This window comes from Ixodes scapularis, unplaced genomic scaffold (genome assembly GCF_016920785.2).
Source record: "Ixodes scapularis isolate PalLabHiFi unplaced genomic scaffold, ASM1692078v2 PGA_scaffold9__187_contigs__length_104089568, whole genome shotgun sequence".
Taxonomy (NCBI): domain Eukaryota; kingdom Metazoa; phylum Arthropoda; class Arachnida; order Ixodida; family Ixodidae; genus Ixodes; species Ixodes scapularis.
In genome coordinates, this window is record NW_024609884.1 from 80,027,190 (window position 1) to 80,048,573 (window position 21,384).

General features: G+C 41.8%; 1 protein-coding gene across 3 annotated transcripts in view; it reads left to right on the forward strand.

The window, feature by feature from the left end:
• The window catches only part of LOC8036277 (vacuolar protein sorting-associated protein 8 homolog), a 70,776-nt gene that overhangs the window by 48,744 nt on the left and 648 nt on the right, over positions 1-21,384 (forward strand). The window contains exons 32-39 of one of the 3 annotated variants that reach the window (XM_029994752.4): positions 3,796-3,970; positions 4,517-4,606; positions 4,694-4,852; positions 6,071-6,152; positions 6,216-6,298; positions 13,574-13,654; positions 16,074-16,237; positions 18,442-18,736. In XM_029994752.4, the coding sequence (XP_029850612.2) occupies positions 3,796-3,970; positions 4,517-4,606; positions 4,694-4,852; positions 6,071-6,152; positions 6,216-6,298; positions 13,574-13,654; positions 16,074-16,237; positions 18,442-18,736 (1,129 nt within the window). Of the gene's footprint in view, positions 1-3,795; positions 3,971-4,516; positions 4,607-4,693; positions 4,853-6,070; positions 6,299-10,137; positions 10,269-13,573; positions 13,655-16,073; positions 16,238-18,441; positions 18,737-21,384 lie in introns of those variants that run through there. The other 2 variants (XR_005718246.3, XM_040498921.1) reach the window with 2 other exon arrangements.

The following is a 21,384-nucleotide window of genomic DNA, read 5'->3' on the forward strand; positions in this document are numbered from 1 at the left end:
GATTTTTCCGAGAATCACAGTTTCCTGCTACAAGACGCCCCGCCCCACACTCGCATCACTGGGTCAACGCAGAGGCTACACTCCACCCTGTTTTTTTTTATTTCCATATGCCAGAAAGCTCTGAAGAATTATCTGTCGGATCTTCTTCTGTCATTTCAGACTGCCTGTAACATGATACTGTAGCTGTGTATACATTCCACAGTAAGCTTCTGAAACATCTAAAGAATGCGTTAAAACTTGGGTTTGGTCAAGTTGGTTCATATTGGTTTAAAAGGTTAAAAGCACAAATAAAACAAGGACAATAAAGACACAAAGACAACAGGACAGGTGCCAACTCTCAACTGATTTTATTAGAAACCATTATCACTTATACTATACTACAGACACTCATTTGCCCGACTTGTAGGAGTGGAGTGATGATTGGTTGTAGGCAAATGAGCATGTGTATATAAGCAACGATGGTTTCTAATAAAATCAGTTAAGAGTTAGTGCCTGTCCTGTTGTCTTTGTGTCTTTATTGTCCTTGTTTTGTTCGCGCTTTTAACCTTTTAATTCTATAAAGTATGACCTGCCACAACTAAGAAACATTTTTTTAGTTTTCCGACGGAGCAGTTTTACAGTACAAAAACAAAAACAACTTTCTAAACCTTTGCTTTTGCGATAAAGACTTTAGTCTTTCGGCTGAATGAAATTTCTTTGCAACTTGAAAAGGGGAAAAGTCCCTGTGATGGCATCAGAGGAACTATGAAACGTTTGACAACAAGGGCCAGCCTTCAAAGCCTGTACCAAAACCAAATAACCACCCCACTAGAGCTTTTTACATGGGTGAAAAAAAAATATTAAACGGTGTAAACGTCCTAGGGGTACCATGTGTCATCGTGCTTGAAAAGCGAGCCTAACTAGCTTCAGGATTCCAGACAGCAGTCACCATAAAGGATATGCAGGTTGTTTCATTACTTCAAGCCAATTTCAGCTTCAACGCTTAGTGTTTCGATAACATCATACTTAGTGACTGATGTTCAAGTTCAATTGTCAAAAAAAGTCTGAGAACTACAACGTTCACTTCAACAGTGAGCTTCCCAAAAATATTTGATCACAAACGAAATTTTGAGAAGTCAATTCTCGAGGTGTGACCCACTGCCTGGAAAATGTTGATAATAATAAATTGTTCTCTTTTCATCAGTTTTGTGGCAACTTAATAGAGACAAACTAAGGCACATGTCCCATATCAAGCACCTCAGCTTGTACCGTGCATCAGACACAACCCATCGCCTACGCGCTGTGCAGAGAGGTGCCGCATGTAACCACCCTGCGCGATGTCGCGGAAGCTTGATTTCAAAAAATGTTTTCTCGCATAAAAAAATTATCATTTCGATTAAACTTTGTAAATCGCAAGATATTAAAACATACTCTCGTTTGAATGGTCTGGTATATTTTTACTTGGTCCACCTCAGTGCAATATTTGCAGCTGAATTGTAGCCAAAACAGCGTTTTTCTCTACGCTTTAATATTAAAGAAACCCTTTCTTCTAAAAGTATGAAGATATTGTGTGTATAAAATATTCCTTCAATACAGGCTAAAAACACTCCTAGAGCATTTATACGGAAGAATAAATTAAAAAAAAAGTACCTCGAAAACGGCATAATTGAGCTTTTTTATCGAATAAAAACAATACAAGAACAAATTTATTACCTTGAATTTGGTTTCATATTCTGCACAAATGCAAGTAGCTTCAAATAAATAAATTGGGCATTGCTAACTAATCATTCATATTCTTTTTTACTTTTTTTACTTGTACCATCTCTCGCGCTTTTTGGGGAGCTTGAAATAGTGCTGACGTAAGGAAAAAAAACATTTAACCACAAATATTTGTGCAAGTGACTACTCAGCCTAGTGTGAACCCCTGTGAATTTTTTTTAAAATTTCGGCGAGGGTCGAGCGTCACGTCTGGGACGTCTGGATGGTTTTTAATGCTGTCCCATGGAGCGAGCAGACGTCATCAGCTGCGCCAAACGGCAGATAAATTCCCCTTTCTCAATGAAGCAGAGTTAAACCGCACAAAAAGCCGAGCCAAACGTCAAATAAATTCACCTCTCCAAGTGAAGCCGAAATCTCATGGATTTTCCATTGGCTCCCATTGGCTGGCGCGTGTCATAGTTACAAGGAACAAGGCTTCCATTGGCCGAGGCACGTCAGTTTCTTGGAGAGCCACCCCATGGCGCTAAGTGCCCGCGCCGGATAAAGCTGTGCCAGAGCGCGCCAGGAAAAGGAAGCCTGTGGCTGGCAAGGCCTCCCAGAGAGAGAGAGCTCAAGCATACTCCGGACCAGCGCGGCACGGCCACTTCAAGAAAACACGCTCAAGAATGACATTCATGCTTTCGCATTCACAACTCATAAGTGCTTAGGTGTACCTCGAGCCTTTTTTTAACCCTCCGTAACGTCCCTTGGATATTCCAGGAGTTGCTATGAGCATATATAACTGCAAATAAATCATGGTAAAATGGCTTCCAAGAACATGTTATTATTGAGGCAGCCAGTAGCATTGCGGTGAAGCCAGCATTGTTGAACCATGGATTCAGTGCCAGGCCTAAAATTGACTTTAACTGGTTGTTCCCCATATACAGCAAAAATATTACACCCAAGACTTATATCCAGTATTTACATACTTTATAAGCTATCACATACAAATAAAAAAAAAACTATTTTGAAAAAAATTTACATCTCAAAATTTTATAATTGTAACAAACTTAAAGCTATAGATATAATTTTTTTTTTTTTTTAAACAGTACCAAGACAAAAATTGCACTACCAGATAGCTTACAATTATAGCTATGCACTGATGCTTGTTTCTTGTCAGTGTCTTAACGGTTTGCTTACTGGAGAAATTCAAATTGGAGGCAAAATTGCTCCAGGTAGCAAGTTCACTATTTTATAGGAAAATAACTATAAAACCTAAAAGTAATTGTTTTATTGATAAAAATGGTCCGTAACATTCCCTGCAGCCTAAAAATATATTTGCCAACAGTCTTGAAATGCCGTCCAAAGTTGAGAAAAAAATCAATTTGAGTCTCACATTTCACCTTTTGACACTTCGGGATTCTTTTCTGTGGAACTGTTTTATTCTAATTTTTTTAAAGCACAGTTTTGTCCTTTAGGAAGGATAGGGCAGTCCTATCCTTTAAGGTGAACATACAATTTTATTTTTTTACTTGTGAAAACTCTTCCCCTTCCCTCCCTCAACAAGTTTGGCTGAACTCAAATGAAACCACCCAGCGAGTACCATTGGCAGTAGCCTTATACGGAACCAAGAAACTTAAACTTAAGCTCTTGTCGGAACAGGCCTTCAGAATTTGGCCCATGCAATATTCTAGCAGCCCGCCTGTGCCCATTGCTAGGAGGAAAGCTGGACATGTATGGAAGCGTTAGAAAACTACTTTACCACTTGGGGACAACTTTGTGTGGCATTTCCGAGGTAGTAGAGACTGTGCATGCACAGCTTGATCGACACTCAAAGTGTGCGAGCTTCTGAGCGCCTATAGCTTTGACAATTTATTGCCACAGAAAGTAGTCCCCAAGTATAAATGCTTATGCTCACTTGCAGCTTACCTGCATAGTACTACATCACTAGAGCCCATAGGGTGGGCAGTATGGTCTGTCGCTGTTTGTCTTTCGACTTCATGCTGCCAATTTTTTTTCACATGTAACACGCTCGCCCATGCTAGTACATGAGGGACAGATTGAGGTTTTGCTTGTCCTTCCATTTTAAAAACATAAGCTTTGTATCATTATCTGTAGGGAATTGCAAAGCTCGTCTGCAGCCCAAAGCATAGTTCCCGGGGCCAAGGACTCTCGTGGGCTGGCTGCCGAGGTCCAGGAGAAATACATCGACCTCATGTGCCAGTTTGAGCCCGGTGCTGTTCACCAGTTCATCTCCTCGTTTGATGGTTACCGCCTGGAAGAAACACTGGAGGTTGGGACACACTGACTCTATCTGTTAGCGGGAGTTTGCAAATTAGAATGTTTTCTTAACGCTTTACCCTGAGCAGAGAGACAAAAAAGTAAGAACACTCGGGAAGAACAGATAAGAAGTGCTAATTGTTTACTGAGCACTATGTTTGGCACTATCTTCTAGGCACCTTTGGTACTATGTTGGGCATGCTGTGCGACGGTGCTAAGTCGGCTGTATGTTTGCTTTTTGTTTGCTCCAGTCAAAATACCAGCCGAGTGAGCACTTTGAATTTTTTGTAGTTATTACCTTTTGTTGTTTTTGAAAAGTTTGACTTAAAAAAGCATATCCCGATGTGGAATGTTTGTGATCATTGGATGCGTATGAAAGGTAAAACTTGCCAGGCTAGCAGCTTAGTTTTTCTCTAGACATTAGTCTCGTAACTTGTTTTATATCTAGTACTTTTTGTTTTGCTAGACACAGGTTTATCTCAAGGACTGTATTTGTTTAGATGAAAGAAAGCTGCTACAGGTCTTGTTTTCCCATCTCTAACTTTGCCACTTCTCACAGATCTGCCGTAGACACAAAGTCTGTGATGCTACTGCATATCTCTTGGAAAGGGCCGGAGACATTCAAGGAGCATTCTCAATCTTGCTCGAGGTAGGCGAGAGCCATGGCGGCCCCTCTCTCTTACTATTTTTGGTTTTTCATTTCTTCTCACAGCTGTTCTGTGTGGTTTTTCACTAGGTTCTGCGAGAGAAGCTTAACAAGTATGCTGAGCTGAAGCGGGATGCCAGCCATAAGTTTGAAATGGATGCAGTATTCAATGCCATAGATGCCCAGCTGTGCACTGTTGTACAACTATGCCAGCGTAGCTCCAGCAAGATGGACACAGCAGAACGAGAGGCAGGTCTTTTTTCTGCTTGCACGGTTTTCTAGGTGGAGGGCAACGTTTTGTGCTGACTATGGTATCTGAATATAGTGCAGAGTTGGCATAACAAGAAAATCACTACTCTACTACATACAGCTTCATACCACAGGCTTCTGTTCTTTTCTACTTATCCTGCATACGTTACCAGTAGAGATGTTGCAAACCTCGAGGTTCGAGTTAAGAGGTTTAAAGAATTTCTAACCTTACTGGGGTTCGAACTAGCAAAGTTCGAAAGTTTCAGATTCTGCCGAGGTTCAGATTCGCAAATTTCAAAGCTTCCAAGGTTTCTAAAAATTCAAGTTAAGCAGTTTTGAAAAAATTTAAGATTTTGAATTTCTTTCAAATCCAAATTCACAGAGTTTGAAGTTTGATTGAATCTCACGGAGTACCGAGTTCCGTAGATTTGAATCCATACCTTTATTATTTTCTATTTATTATTGTAAATATTTGGGTGTGTCTTTATATATACGGCAAAATTTTCATTCATTTCATAGCTGACACAGAAGCTGTGTTAGGTCCCAAATCGGTAAAGCTGGCAAAGCCATTGTTGCCACCAGATTGTTAACTGATTTGGCAGCTTCACTGTCCCCTTGGAGCTTGGAGTGCTTCTTGCAACAGTGATCATGCTCTGGTTACATTATTACTTTTTGCCATTCATGAATCCTCATTAGCACAACGTGAGCATGGTTGTTGGTAATTTTCCGCAGTTGCTAAGTGTTCAAAACAGGTAAAATGGGTTCTGATTGATGCATGTTTTGGAGAAATTCAATTCATTGTCAAGCTGTTTTCAGTGGACCGAAATTCGTCAAACTTTTCAGCTTCACACATTTGAAGGTTAAAAAGTTTTGAATTTCTCGACGCAATAAATTAGAAAGTTTAAACATTCTCATACCTTTCGAATCTCCTGGTTTGAGTTTTGAACCTCAGATTCGAAAAAAGTTTCCAGCATCTTTGGTTGTCCTTCATCCATTCTGAAAGCTTAGGGATGCTAACAAGGTCTTTGCACTGTAAAAGCCAAGAAAGGTGGTTATTAGGTTTAAATACATCTTTGAGCCTTGTTTGAATGTGGTCCAGTCTGTGGTATTGACTGGAGCCTGGACTGGGTGAATCAGTCTGGAACAAATTCTCGGTCCTCAGTGTTTTACAGTTTGTTTTTCCTTCTTTTTTCCCCACTTTTTGTGTTTGTGAAACAGGCCCTGTGGTTTCCACTTCTGGAAGTGGTCATGGCCCCACAGCGGGAGCTGCGTACACTTCTCGGCCCTGAGCAACTTGGCGGTGAGTTGATCAACAAGCCAGAGCAGGTGGGAAGTGTCAAAGTGAGTTCTTTGCTGGTCGCAGACTTCCAAGCCCTGACTCATCACCTTTTGGGCAGCATGATGGGATTTGTAGCACTACCGCACATTCTGCATAAGTTGATGCAGGTGAGCGTTTTCCCCAAATTCCACCTCTTTTCGTCCCACTATGTGCCCTGGTTTGTTGTTCGCAAAAGGGGGCATATTGTTACGGCTTAATTGCTTGAAACTACCGTCTATTGCCGCGTATAAGACTATCCAAATATAAGTTGACCCCCCCCCCCCCTAATTTTAAAAGCTGCCAACGAAAACAGAAAATTTTGGTTGCTTTTTTTGTCTTTTTAATAAGCAAGTTATGCCCCATGAATATTACATTTATTCACGCAGATAGGGTCTCTCTATGGGCTTGTGTCTCACTCGTCGTCGCTTGTCACGATGACGCAGTCACTGCTGTCGCTGTCTCGTAGGTCAGAGGGGCCGGACGGGGGGAGCACCGTCGAAATCGTGCACTTCGAGAACGCTGCACGAATATTCCTTTTTTTGAAGAAGGAATATTCGCATATAGCAAGATTTGTAAATTCACTCAATTCGGTATAGTTGGGTATCTCTAGTTTTAACTTTATGTCAAATTCATTGTTTACTCGCCATCCAAAGGCATCAGACTTTCTGAGGTCACAGTCCATAAATATAATTAGATTAAAATTAGCTTATAAAGGAACAAGTGGAAGCTTGGGAACTACCTTCATAGTTTAGCTGGGTTTTCGTTTAAAGGGATATTGAACCGAAATTTGAAGCTCACAAAACAAGGCTGGAGTGATAGGCGGGATGCTGCAAACCCTAAAAATTCACTCATACAGTACTGTCTCTAACGGATGGCCGTATTTTTTAAAAAGAAGTGCGCGATTGAACACAGTCAACGTGGCCGACAAGGCATGTGACTTCTTGATCCTCATTCCCTCTCCTCTTCGCTTCGTTCCCTCGAGCAGGTTAACCGAAGCGAGGAGGAGAGAAGCGAGGCCGGACACCCTCATTCTTGACTGTTCCAGGAGGATCGTGCCGTCATAGTCCTCGCTTGATTGCACCCTTCTTTTCCAAAAATATGGCCATCCGTTTGAGATGTCAATATATGAGTGAGGTTTTGGAGTCCGTAGTGTCCCATTCAACGCTTCTGCGGCCTTATTTTGCAAAATACAAATTTCGGTTCAGCATCCCTTTAACTGTTTCCTGACCACAGGGAAAGTAGTAATTTTCAAAAGATTCGTGCAAACGCTTTTATTTTCCTAACTAACTTGCATATGGAGCAATATGACACATCTAAATGTGGCCAATTAGTTGTTCTTTCAAAAGAAATGGAGGTTGTTATACTGCAGGAAAAAAGATTTTAAATTTTTATTTCTTGAAAGGACAATGTATGTGCGGAAAACATATAAACGCCAAAACTTCTACAGCTATTCCAAATTAAACAACAAATAAGAAAAATTCAAAATGGAGAAAATGTGCCCCACACCTACGGCTATTATTTCTGAAAGTTAGTGTAGTCTAACTGACGTCTATTTTTGGTTCGTCGGAGAGTTAGCCTCCGTAATACGTGTGCTTTTCAACGTAGGAGTGCTTATATTGGTGAAACACAGATAGAGCACATCACATCCCCAGCAGAATGCTTTCTTTGTGTCTTACCTTAGCTTTGTCATAGCCTTGATTGCAGTTCCTTCATATTTAGCATTTTTATCCACCTTGCTGGGAACATAAAATATGCATCCCGGCTTAGGACCGCATTGGAAATTATAGTGATGCTTACCGACAAGCATCTGTTAAGTGATGCTTATAACATCATTTAAATTGTCCCCAGAGCTCTTGAGGTCTAAAGAATATGACACAATGCAGTTGAATTATGTAAATAATGCCATCTTTGTTACGAAGACTGATGCAACCAGTTAGCCATGTTAGACAAGTGCAACCACCGTTTCCAGGACTGTTTTTGGCAGCCCATTAGCTTGTGATAAAGCTCAAACCTACATTGAAATTGGAACTAGAGTTCTTCGGCTATCCACGAGATTGTGGAACATAATTCTCCACACTAAATTTAATTTCTTGACGGCGCTTGAAAACCAACGATCACCGGTGATGGATGGCCCATGGACGCGGTCAAGAAAGACTTAAGAGCTACTTACTGGACAGGGAAGGTTTTGTTCGAGTTAACCATATAAATTTCACGACATACAGAATAAACTCGGGCGTGCCTCAGGGCTGTTTTTGGTCCCCTCCTATTCTTTATATGTGTTAATGATGTCTTGCTTGTCATCTCGCATTCATCTTTCTTGCAGTATGCTGATGATATAAAGATATATCGCGAAATTCGAACTTGACCACTGCATGAGGCTCTATAATGACACGAGTTCATTCAACGATTTGTGTATAGCAAACAAGCTTTTTCTAAATCATTAAAAACTGAAGTGATGATACTTTCTTAAAAAACTCAGAACGTCCGTTTCCCTTATCGTATTCGAGGAGATTTACTGTCTCGCACTTGTGGCATAAGAGATATCGGCGTTAGATTTGATTTGGGCCTACGATTTGATGACCACATAGATAAAGTAGTTGGAGCATCTTTTTGAGCCCTGGGAATAGCATGTTGCTTAGCAAGGGAGTTTGGCAACCCATCTGCCTTTCTGAGTGAAATGAACAACCAAAATAATCTGTGTCAGACTTATTTTATTTTAAAATAATTCAAAATTGCCCAAATGCCATTTTAAAGGGGCTATCAGAAGTCTCTTAAATTTTTCATAAATATAAGAAATAAATATGTTAACCATACCTAGATAGTTACATTCTACATATTCTAAAGTACCTATATGCATGCCAAATGGACCTTTTGCAGAAACATTGGTTCGAGAGTAACTGGTTCCAGTACCCTCTCTCTCTTCCTTCTGGCCGAGCAGAGAGGGAAGATGGTTTCGTTGTGTCGACTTCGGGGCGGAAGATTACGCACGATGGGGACAAAGGCGAGTTAGGGGGAGCCGTATCTAGGTCACAGCGTCTCAATGGGTGAACAGGATGTAGCTGACGTTTTGGGAGTGCAACGGGTGGGAGAGGCCTCGCGCGCGCGTTGTTTTCTCGCCACTTAGCCTCGACCCCAGTCGCGTGTCTAGGTGGCAGCACATATTCGCCAAGAGGTCCATTTGGTTGTGATAGGATATTATTTAGAACAAACGTTTTTGTGCACAAAGTGTGAAGATGCCTCAAAATTGCATAAAGAGAAAAAGGCTTTCAAAAGTTACCATAGATGTCTAGCTATACTTTTTCGCTGTAGAAAAATAATATTTTGTTAATAATTTTCGTGAGGAATTGAAGCTACAGAAGACTGCAATGGAGAAGAGATGGCTAGGCCTACTTGTCAACGTAAATGATGGCTGGTGACGTCACAGTTTGAATAACCATGCAGAGAAAAAAGGCTCAGGTTAATACCGTTCTAAGTTGTCGGGGCGATCTTCATTGCGTATTTGACTAATTTTCCCAATCATAACTGGCATTTACTATTTTTATACGTAGAATATAAAGATTTAAAGATAATTAAACACCATAAAACCCAAAATCACATCTTTTGCAAAATATAGCCATTTTTTGGCCTGCATCTCCCCTTAAAGGGACACTGACAGGGTATTTATGCTCGCCTAGGTTTTTATTTTAACATGACCTATTAGAGCCCAACTACCCAGAGCACAATTTGCAACTCGAAATTTGCTTTCTTTCCGTCCGAAAACAGCCGGTCGAGAATTGGCCGGTTTCAGTCGCGCTCACTCTCTTTTCCATGGTCACGTGGCGTTCAAACTATGTGTACCAAATATATCTGAAGCCGTGGGTCATCTAAGGCACAGATTTAGTATTAAAAATAGAAAGGAATATGAACCCCATTTTTGTGGCCTTCAAAAAGCTGTAAATACCCTGATCGAAAAAAATGTGTTGCACAGATTGCAGGAAGTACATGTACTCATCATTCCCAATGTGGCGACGTACCGTGGGCTGGACGACGCTATGGTGGCACATGACAGACCAACGTTGCGACGGATGTGGGGCCGCTGCTTCGGAACTGTCGTTCGTGGTACCAGCCATTCGGTCTTCAAGCACAAAACATTGAGCGGAAGGGATATAACTGCGAAACAATCGCACGACAAACATTGCACGCAAATTCGTTGTCGTCGCCTGCCTCACACGCCGGAGAAGCGGAGGACAAAAAAAAAAGTGATTAGATGTAGTTACGTGACTACCGGTCATGAGCTTTTGTGCTCGTGTTTCAAATTTGGTTTCGAGCAATTGAATTTTTTTTTTGTTTTATGAAAAATACCTATGTGGCTCTACAGCAAAATATTGATTGGGTAGTCTCCTGGCACTATATTAAATCATCTGTCAAAATATTAAAAAAAATGTTTTGGGGTGTGTCAGTGTCCCTTAAAAAAAACCTCTGAAAAGAAAAAAAAATTTTTAAACAGTCTGGCTGGGCTGCCACGTGTGTCAAAAAATAAATTTACGCAAAAAAAACTTTTTTAGAGCAATATTGACGGCGAAAGATTTATATGAAATTCTGTTGTGAAGTCCATGATGTCATGGGTCATTCCAGAATGACCATCTCGGTCGTGAAGGCGAAGCCGATCCACCTCTCCTCCACGCGCCCGAAGTGCCGAGAGAGAAAACAAGTGGAAAACAGGAGACTGCCGACTAAATCGCGTCTCGCGCCATCAGTATTGCTCTAAAAATTGTTTTTTTTTTACATAAAATTAATTTTTTTACACCCAGCCAGACTGTTAAAATTTTTTTTTTCTTTTCAGGTTTTTTTTAAGCAAGGTGCAGTAGTGAAAGAATTGGAGAAACTTTTCAATATTCGATTCGTAAATATTCGGCCAAAACCACTTCGAACTCAGACTCCACTTTTTTGTACTTTCAGTAAACATTACGTACTTAGAATTATTCCTTGTCCTTCATGACCTACGAAACATCCATTAGTTTGCCTTTACACGCAATGGCAGTCACGGAAAAAAAGCTTGAGGTACACCTAAACATTTCTTATGAGTTGTGAATGTGAAAGCATGCAAGCCCCTCGTCCGCTCCCCTTGTCATCTGCTCGTCCGCTCCCTTTGTCGTCTGCTGCGTACTAGCGTGCGCGCGCTTCGGGATCTCAGAGGCTATGGCGCAGCGGCCAATGGGAGCCCTGTCGTCGCGCGCCAACCAATGGAACTGAAGGCGAATCGCTCCTATTGGGATCGCGGAAACTAGGAGTCATTTTCGCACTTCAAACTGATGCCGTCAGCTGGCTCCATGACACAGTTAATGCTTTCACATTAAAAATAATACAAGGGAATGCAAAGAGCTCACCCCCTCAACTCAGAGCCAGAACAACCGGCCACGTTATCGGGTGCCATAATATGCCATCAACATTCATCATAGCCACGCGTTAAGGTAGGCAACACAGGGCACGCGCTGAAGTCCCAAATGCTGTTAAGGTTCAGCTATCCCCGTCACCGCAGTGATTGGACATGAGCTGGTACCCGAATGCTCTCCAAGGCATTGAATGTCCCAAGCCCAAGCCGAGTGCTCATACAGTTCTCTTGTCAAACCTATGAGCCGCGCTTGACTATCGTCATCATGGTTAATCCCCGTGGCTATGCCAACACTTTGATCTCGATGAGTACGTCATCATGTTTTGTGAGAGAGAGATTGAAATAAAAAGTCAGTTTTTATCCTTGAGATAACACCGCACCAAAGAATCTTCTTGGTTAATAGCATTGCATGCAAGTGTACTTGGGTCCCACTAGTATTAGTAAGCTTGTGTAATGTAAAAAACATTCTAATTCAATATCATTGCCTGAGCCCCTTAAAGGGACACTGACACCCCCCAAAATTTTTCTTTTATTTTTTTGCCAGGTGATTTATTATGGTGTCAGAAGACTACCCAATCTCTATTTTGCTACAGCGTCACGTATATTTTTAATAAAATAAAAAACGCAATTGCTCGAAACTGAAACTAGACTGGGGAGGAAGGAGAAATGTAGAAGAGGGGAGAATTGGCGGAAGTCATGTGGCTGTGCAACTTTTTTTTCTTCAATCAACATATTTACGGCTTTTTAGAAGCCAGAAAAAATTGGTGTCGTATTTTATTTATATATTTAATATTGAGTGTGTTCCTTCGATGACCCACGACTTTGATTATATTTGGTGGTTGTGTCTAAACCATAAAAAATGGCCCGTGACCACAGAGAAGTGAATGAACGCGACTTTCGCCGGCCAGTTCTCAATCGGCGGTTTTTGGGTGGAGAGAAAACAAATTTCGGAGCCGCAAATTGTGTTTTGGGTAGTTGGGCTCTCATATGTCATGTACAAATAAAAACCTTGGCAAGCATAATTACCCTCTCAGTGTCCGTTTAATGTTGCCAACATTGTGCAACGAACGATCAACTAGAAAACAAAAATGGCAAATTAAAATTTAAAAACAACATTCTAAATTATCTAGAAGAGTTGAAATTTGTTAGATTAGCTAATCAGGTGCAAAATCTCCAGTTGGCTTGTCTTGATGTTTGGAAAAAGCACCATAAAAGACCCGGATGAGACACACCTTGTTTTTTTCCAAACATCAAGCTCGTTAATAGGTGAGCGGCGTTTGGGTACTTCCGGTTCCTTAGGAAATTTTGTTTCACAGTTGACAAGCGACGACAATGAGCTGCAAGCCTGTGTAAGCGGGGTTCTGAAACCTCCAGATTGCAGTTTTCAGAACCTTGTTTAGATAGGCTTGCAGATCATCGTCATTGTTTGTCAACAGCTAAACAAAATTTCCTAAGGAACCAGAAGACGCCAAACGCTGCTCACCTATTAATGAGATGTGTCATGTAGAAAGCAAGGAGCACAGTTCCCTATTTAGTGACGTTCTGGGGAATGTTGATTCGTGTCCTGGAATTCACGGAAGAGCTTTCACAAAGCAGGAAGGATTGTAGCTAAAAAAGAAGAGAGTGCTCTCAAGCTTATTGGACTTGATCATACCCCTAAAAATGGTACTATGATGCAGCCACAGGGAGTAAATTCGGAAGTGTTTTGGAGACGAGGGGGTGAAGGGGTTGAGGGTAATGCGAGGGTGCCGCCATTACAACAAGTAAATGCCAGGGGTGAGCTCCCCCCTTGTTCCGACACTGTCCGTGACAGGGCATGGAACACATTCATTATTATTTGAGGCCTTGACTTCCATGGCCTTGTGCAACATGCTCAGCAGTTTCCAGACGTGCATATCTGAAATACATGTGATGTAAAGGTCGGCCTTCAGTTTAATGATAAACGTCTCGTGCTCAGGCATGTTCAAGCTTCAGCATGTAGCTTGATGTTTTGTTTCTCTTCGTGTGGCTGATGTTCTTTACCTGGTTACAGGACCCTGTGTACAGCTCGGGGAAGTTTGGTGAAGTGAGGGACTTCATCATGAAGATGCTAGACACTCACAACTATGAAAAGGTTAGGAGCATGTTCTCTAAGGAACCTACTGCCTGTGACTTGTTGGGTGTATGCTTCGTTTTGTACCTGCATAGGGTTATCTGTATGTGCTTGCAGGCGTTTTGCCTTATCTTTATCTGGCTACCAGAATCTGGAGCCTGAAAAGTTGGTGTTTGCAAAAAGTTGAACCGGTGTATGGAGGAAACTGCGTGAAGTTCCGGGGAGGACGAACAGACGTCTGTAATGATGGGGGTCAAGAAAAGAATGTGGGGGTGACTGACGGTCTTGTTGATGCGTAATGGGATGACTGAGGACCTAGGCGGTAAGCTTCTTCGAGGAGGGCATCCAAAAGCTTATGCCACATTATGATAAGTGCCTCAGTCTGCACCTTGATTATATCTAGTTATAGAATGTATCCAAATTTTATGTATATGCTGAAAGATTCTTCATTGCCCTGGTTTTTTTTACCCAGTTCGTTGGAAGTTAAAAGCAAACACATCAAAATGCTCTAGTCACATTCCATCTGTTATTCATGCTCATAAGCTACTTAAAGTCTACCATACGAGTGAAAATTGTGGGTGTAATCAATCAAAACTGCCTGACCATAAACCATGTCAGACTTGTTTTGCGGATTACAAACTCTATAATAGTCAATCCCAAATTAATCTCCTGTCCCAAAAAGTAACTACGTACTTTTAATTTGCTTTCACGGTTTTGATCTGAGTGTCGTGATTACTCATGTTTAATGAGTTCGTTGTACAAATATTGACTTTCGTACCAAATTGCAGTGCCTGCATAATTGAGCATTCATTACCTCCAATAAATATTTAATTTGGACATCAGGGATCAGTCGGTCACTTGAGTACACTAGGAATATTTAGGGAAATCGATTGGACCTCAAGAGTAGAAAAGGTCAGGTGTGAGAATTCTGATTCCTTTCTTTTACAACTGTGTAAAAATGATCAACCTTGCCCTCTAAAAGCATTGTGACTGCTGTTAACCATCCAAAAACTCTCACAATTACAGCTTTCAACTTGTATGAGTAAAGTTGTTTGAATCTACTAGGATTGACTATAAAGAAGCCTAGCAGACCACTGTGGTTATTACTGACAGTCTTCAGTGCTCATAATGATCAAAGTTCTTGTAGAATATGCAAAAATGTCACAGTGAGGAAAAGCCTGTACAAGCCAGGGATTCTATGAGGGAGATCAGTAAGTCACAAAGGAAAGCAGGCAAATTTATTGGAACTACTAACAAGCTTTCAATACATATATCCCTAGGTATCAGCACAATGTAGAACTATACTTGTCAAATATCCCTGAATATGATATATGGCTGTTCTCTTAATATGCAGCATCTCTACTTGAAGGGTGTACTAAAATAGAGTTGCCGACCCCTGCTGTAATGCAGGGGTCGGCAACTTTTTGATGCAGTGGTCCAAATTGCCGCAAAGTGGAGACGAAGCGGGCCGAACGAAGAAACTGAGAGAGGGGGGAAGGGGGAGGTCAGCCCATAGAAACACACTATAAAGAAACTGTCACATATCCAATCTGGTATGCAAAGATGTTCTCTTGAAACTGGAGCAGGTAAAGTAAGATTACTGGAGCCCTGTCTTTGTAAAAATTTTTGTGTTCAATATAGTTTGCAAAGATTGAGAGTCATAGACCATTTTGGAGGTGCTCGTGTTTTATTCACAAGATCCATGTTTAACTTTACAATTTTCTTCTTGAGAAAGTATATTTGCAGATATATATGTGCTGTAGCAAACACTTTGATCAAGGCCACTACGAGATTGCATAGGATTAAAAACTTTAATTCAGGGAGGCCCGCGGAAATCTAAATGAGGTCGTTCGCTGCAGATACATCCGTCAGCTGTTTTGGGATCAGCTGAGCAGTGAATTCTATCTGAAAAATCTGTTGAGTTAATATGTGTGATTATATTGGGTTTGCAACGAAACATTCTTCTTGTCCTATGTGTCCATTTGTTTTTTGTTTGTTCCTTTTTCTTTTCTTGGGGGGGGGGGGGGGGTCATTTTTGGTGGCATGCTAGGGGCTGTATAATATTGCCTAGTGGGCTGCATGTTGCCCGACCCCTGCTCTAATGGGTCTTTTTGTTGGCAAAACGGACTTTCTGCATACAATGTTCCCAAAGAAATCGTTCAAGCTTACGGTGAGAAGTGCTTGTTGTGTAAAATGCTGCGGTAATGACCTAGACAACCGACAAAAGTATCTTGTGTTACAGTTTTCGAGACCAGTACAGCGATGCCGGAAGTATTTTTAATGCTGTGGGGATTTTTTCAAGAAGTGAATGTCTTTCTGAGTCAGTTCTCACTTACTACCTATTTAAATTTTATCAAGATGTCTACTTTACTACTCACATGCCCTTATTGTATTGTGTTGTGGTAGGCTCTGACTGACTGACAAGCCAACTATGTTTCAGGCATTGCTGAACACCACCAACCGGCTGCTCAACTGCGATCTACACCTCCATCTTCATCGGCTAAAACTGGCTGCAAACCGTGGCTATGCATCACACACGGCTAGCTGCTGCGCATGCAACAAGAGCTTTGCTACGGGAGAGTTGGACGACGTTGTCATGTTCCGGTTGGTCTTCCTCCAGAAAATTGAAATCGGAGGGAGCCGAACTCCCCTGATAAAGAGACTGAAGATTCTTATTTTCTGACATCTATGCCCATCTCCAAAAGATGCCAGAAAATTGTGGATTTGTTTCTTGCGGCAGTTTTCAGTTAAAACATTTAGAACTTGGTTGAATTACTCACCTGAATTACTACAGTCTTGAGCATAGCATATTTATGTGGTTCTAAATGCTACCCTTTTCTAAGAAGAAAAGATATAAATAATTTGTAAATGACATTTTGGAAAAAATAAAAAAAAAATTACCGTAATATCCCGAGTCATCGCCCATCCCCGAACCATCGCCCACCCCATTTTTTGAGCCAATATCGATTTCCGAAGAAACACCGAGTCATCGCCCACCCCTTCAAATACCCCAGCGCGGACTCTGCGATCCGCGAACACTCATCCTATTCGAATGACGCGGCCGCGGACCTTACAGTTGGAGGACGTCCGTGTCAAAGTAAAACGAAGGAGGGAAAGACACTTCTTTTTGTTTACGCATTTCCTCCGTGAGGGACCCCAAAGTGGTCGTGTATCCGTGCGAAAAGAAAACGATGGAGATAACAAAATAAGAGTTCGTTAACGTAACCGCGGAGTGTTAGGTCAAAGTCTGTCTCCGCCGGAGTAAGGCCACCGCGAACCCGCTCCTTCTTCCCGCCCGTCGCGACCGCTGTTGTGCAATATTTTAGGCAAAGCCAAAGCGTAAATAAAGCTTTGCTGGAACGTCCTACACAGACGTTTGCAGAGCGTCCCAACCGTGCATTGATAGCCCGCCGTGCATGGACGCACGTATGTACGCACCAAACAAGAAAGTTGCGCAAGAGCTTGCAATTGACAAGGCGCCCGACTTGGCCCGACGCCAAAGTATTTGCCAACGCGACCGCCGGCTTTCCCGCTTTCCCAGCATTGCTCTTGGTCCGCTCGCTCGTTGCGCCTGGTCGGTTTCTCTATTTTCTTGTAGACTTTTCTTTTTTTTTTTTTTTTTTTTTTTTACTAACTAGGAGAACATAATGGTGACATTCTTTCACGGAACAAACGTTCATGCTATATGCAGATCGGCGGTGTTTCTAGCGCGTATGCAAGCAACGGACTTCGCTATAGTAAAATATTATTTCGTGAGCATTTTTTTTTCTATAAAACAATGAAACTAAATCGAGTTTTGAGTTTGATGTATCTCTTGTGCATCAGCGCTAGATACGCAGAGTATAATAGGCGGTTTTTTCCGTTTTTCTTTTAAGTGTTTGTGCTCACCCACCGAGACATGGCCCACCCCACTTTTTTAACGAATTTCAGGCGGTTGGGGGGTGGGCGATGACTCGGGATATTACGGTAGCTGGATAAGTTTTTTTAATTGCTGAATGGCTGGAAAAAAGAGACATTTACAACTCCCTGTAATGCTGAATTAGAGCACGGCTCTTTAGGAAGGGGAGGAGGAAAGGTTACTGAGGGGAGGGTATACCCCTCCTCCCTCCTCTTCACCTCCTTATCCTGAGTGATACTCGTCCTCCCCTCCTCCCTCCTCTTCCTCCTTGTCCTTCTCCTCCCCTCCTCCTTCACCTCCTTCTTCCCTCATCCCTCAAGCTGCTCCTCTCCTCCTCCCTCCCTCCCCTCTTCCCCCTCCCCCTCGTCCTCCCCGCGCTTTGCATTATAGGAAATGTCCCATAATGCACCGCACGGGACCCTCGTGATGTCACGAGGATCCCGCGCGGTGCATTATGGGACATTTCCCGTAATGCATCGCGCAATTACGCCGACAGTGACGGCAACGCCGCTCAGGCCGGAAACGGGCGCCTAAGAGCTGTGCTCTAATAACATTGCTCATGTTTTTTTAGCGTGGAAATTTTAGAGGTGCCATCATTGCTACGTTCTTTCAAGGTAAAGCCAATGGTGTGGCAAGGTTTTTTTTTTTTTTTTGTTTGGGTGTCTGTAAGAGAATTTATCATCAAAGGCTTCATATTAATTGAATGCCTCACTATATCTTGTACGCCCGAGGCAGCGTTCAAATAAATGAAGCAGTTGTGTGTGTCGCGAGCTTTTTCCTCCAAATTATTCGCCAGATTGTGGTAGGACAGACGGGGCAAAACCAGGAAAAGTCGGGACATTTAGGGGGACAGTCACTGCTGGTGCCTTGATTGTGATGGTTTGCCCACTTCCACTTCTCCATATGACAGGTGCTGTCACTGCTACCACCGCACGTGCTTGGAAGCTTCGCGTTCGGCCTATGTTGACGCCGGAGGACAGGTGCAGTGGTACTGCTTTCGCTGTTTCCGCGTGGGCAAGAAGCCGCCGGCGGGGTTCTCCAAGCGAGTGGCAGATACACCACGGACACTGGGTTCGAGCTCCGAGAAGCCCCAAGAGCTGCGACTAAACCGGGAGCCGCGGACGGAGGGGCCCATGCCACTGCTTAATGCCTGCCAACTGAGTGCCATCGACTACTTGAGAAATTGCCAGAGGACCAAACCAAATGTGAGGGAATTCTCTTTTATTTTCCTCATGTTTATATTTTTATGCTGCATTCCTTAAAGAGAAGGTGAAAAGATTCTTGAAAAAAACGAGTTAGAGATGAATTCTAGCATGATTTTGTCCTTTGAATTTCAATATCACAATCATTTGACCAGAGAATGTGTCAATAGACGCGAGAAAAACCGGAAAACTGACCTCCAGGTATGACGTCGTACCCAGAGATTTCTGCTGCTTTGCTCTTGCCGCTTGTGAGGGAATGTGTGTGTGCAGCGTTTTTGACTGCCCAGGTAAGGCTCGCGGGAGGTGCGGAAGTGTTGCGATATTCGTATAATGTGTCACGATTCTCTCCTGACACCGAACGTGCCAAGAATGTCTTATTTTGGTCATTTCCCTCCAATCATTCATACAAATAAGGCAAGTGCATGCAGCATGTATGCCTATGCTTCCAACATGCTCATTGGTACTTTGGCACAAGGTCTATTTTCCTACTTTTAGCGCTATTTTGAAAGTGCACTGTTGCGGCTACTTGGCGCACCAATCTGAAATATAATTTTGATACTCATAATTCTGGAGGCCAAATGAAGACTACTTAAGTGTTTTCCCTTAAATACAAAACCACTTAGCTTCCCTTTAAAAACCGACTTACAGAATCGTCTTCTGCCATGCAGAAAACCCTTTCCACTCTCCTCCTCTCTATTCCATCTCACTCTTTTCTGCTCCTCTCCCGGAAGGACTGGGCCTCTGAGCTACTCCCCGCTAGAAGATTTCCTTCTTTGTTGAATGGAAAGGAGGAATGGAGGAGTGGTCTTCTTCCTGGCTACTTGTCGGGCCTTAATCCATGTTGGATTAGTCTATACCAGTGGTATTGAACCTTGGTCATTACTTGTTCTGTTCTGATTATCTCTAGCAGGATGAACTGTTAAGAGTTGACAGTCATTTGCTGCTTTTGATTAGAAAACTAATTAATGTAGTAATTTCGTCCCAAGTTTCGGCGTTTTTCCAATACCGCTTTTCGAGAGGCCCTTTTCTACATTTCCTTCATGCTGGCTCACATAATGCGGTGAAGCAATGGTTAACACTTTTTACCTGAGGCTTTATCTGGGCTTCAGTGAAAACTACTTGAGCCAGGCTTATGTGGCAATGTTGTACAGACTAAAGCTGGTCATGCCGAGTTTTTAAAGCCAGAATAAAAAAAAGGTGGAGTAATTGTTTCTTTCTAATTAAAACAAGCTTGTATCTAGAAATATGGCTTCAGATAGTTTGACTTTCTTTATATTGTCCTTATATTTCTGTTATAAATTGTACAGCTGCTACTGTTTTTGCTTGTATTCTACGAGCCCCTTTTTGTAAAGATCTTATTCTCCGTTCTGTACTTTGCTTTTACCACCACTGCCAACTTTGTTGTGGGCAGGAATTCTGTCAAGCTGCTCTATTGTGGATTTTTTTTCTTCAGTTCCTTCATTTTTAGTATGGTGGTAATTAAATTAAATTCACTTCAAATTCAGTTCCTTTCACTATTCACTATCTTTCATGTTTATTGGATTCTGGTTCTGATTTAATGGTTGAAGAATATGTGCAAAGAGATTTTGTGTTATTCTCATAAGCTCATAAACTTGCTCCATGTTTTTGTTTTTTTCGATAGAAAATATTGGATAGGGAAAGGAAGAAGAGACATGCTGATAAAAATTAATTGTTAAAGGGTGTTCTGAATGCAAATTAAACTTGTTGATGTCATGTGACTCCTGTCTCACTTCTTCCTGATCATATTCATGTGTTTAGCACGTGTTGCAATAATTTTTTAATATTTTCTTTTCATTCCTTATGGTATTATTCAAAAACCATAAATCAATTCATACTCATTTTGTGTAGCATGATTATTTGACTTCTGTTTCTTTTGTTGCTTAAAATAGCTTTCCTCTCACTAGAATAAAACTTGGTGCTATAACCAAGAATACAGAAAGCAACTGGTCAGTTGCCATCGCCGTCGGTGATCACAATGCCCATCACATGGTTTCACCATATCCCATTACCAGTCATGATGTCTAGTCAGAAAATAGACTTTGTGCCGAAGTGCCAATGAGCATGTTAGAAACATGAGCACACGTGCTGCATGCACTTGCCTTATTTGTATGAGTGATTGGAGTGAAATGACCAAAATAAGGCATTGATGAAAGCACATGCAAAATGCCAATAGCTTTATGCTTTGTTGTAGATAAGTTACTGCTGGAAGTACCAGTGCGTGCGGCGTGTGTAACCACATGCTGCATCGTCGTAGCTGTTATTTTACACAAGGAGTGTCGACATATGATGTGTAGCAAAGCTGCACATCATAAAATGTTGACACTCCTTGTCTGCATTTTATGACATTCTGCGATCCGTTAGTATGTGTTCTATTTGCTCCTCAAATCTGTTTGCTGTGCAGCATTATACATTATGTATAGTGGTGTCACATTCCACATATTTTTTGTTTTGAACGCAGTTGCAAAATGAATTTTCTGTCTTTCTTGTAACGTGTACAAAAAACATTTTGTTGCTTGTAACAGAGACACTTCAGTTAATGATCACATTGATATGTCAAAGCTCTTTCACACACTAACCATTTCATACTATCCTAAGGCACATCCCAAAAAGGCGAACTAAGTAGTTGACGC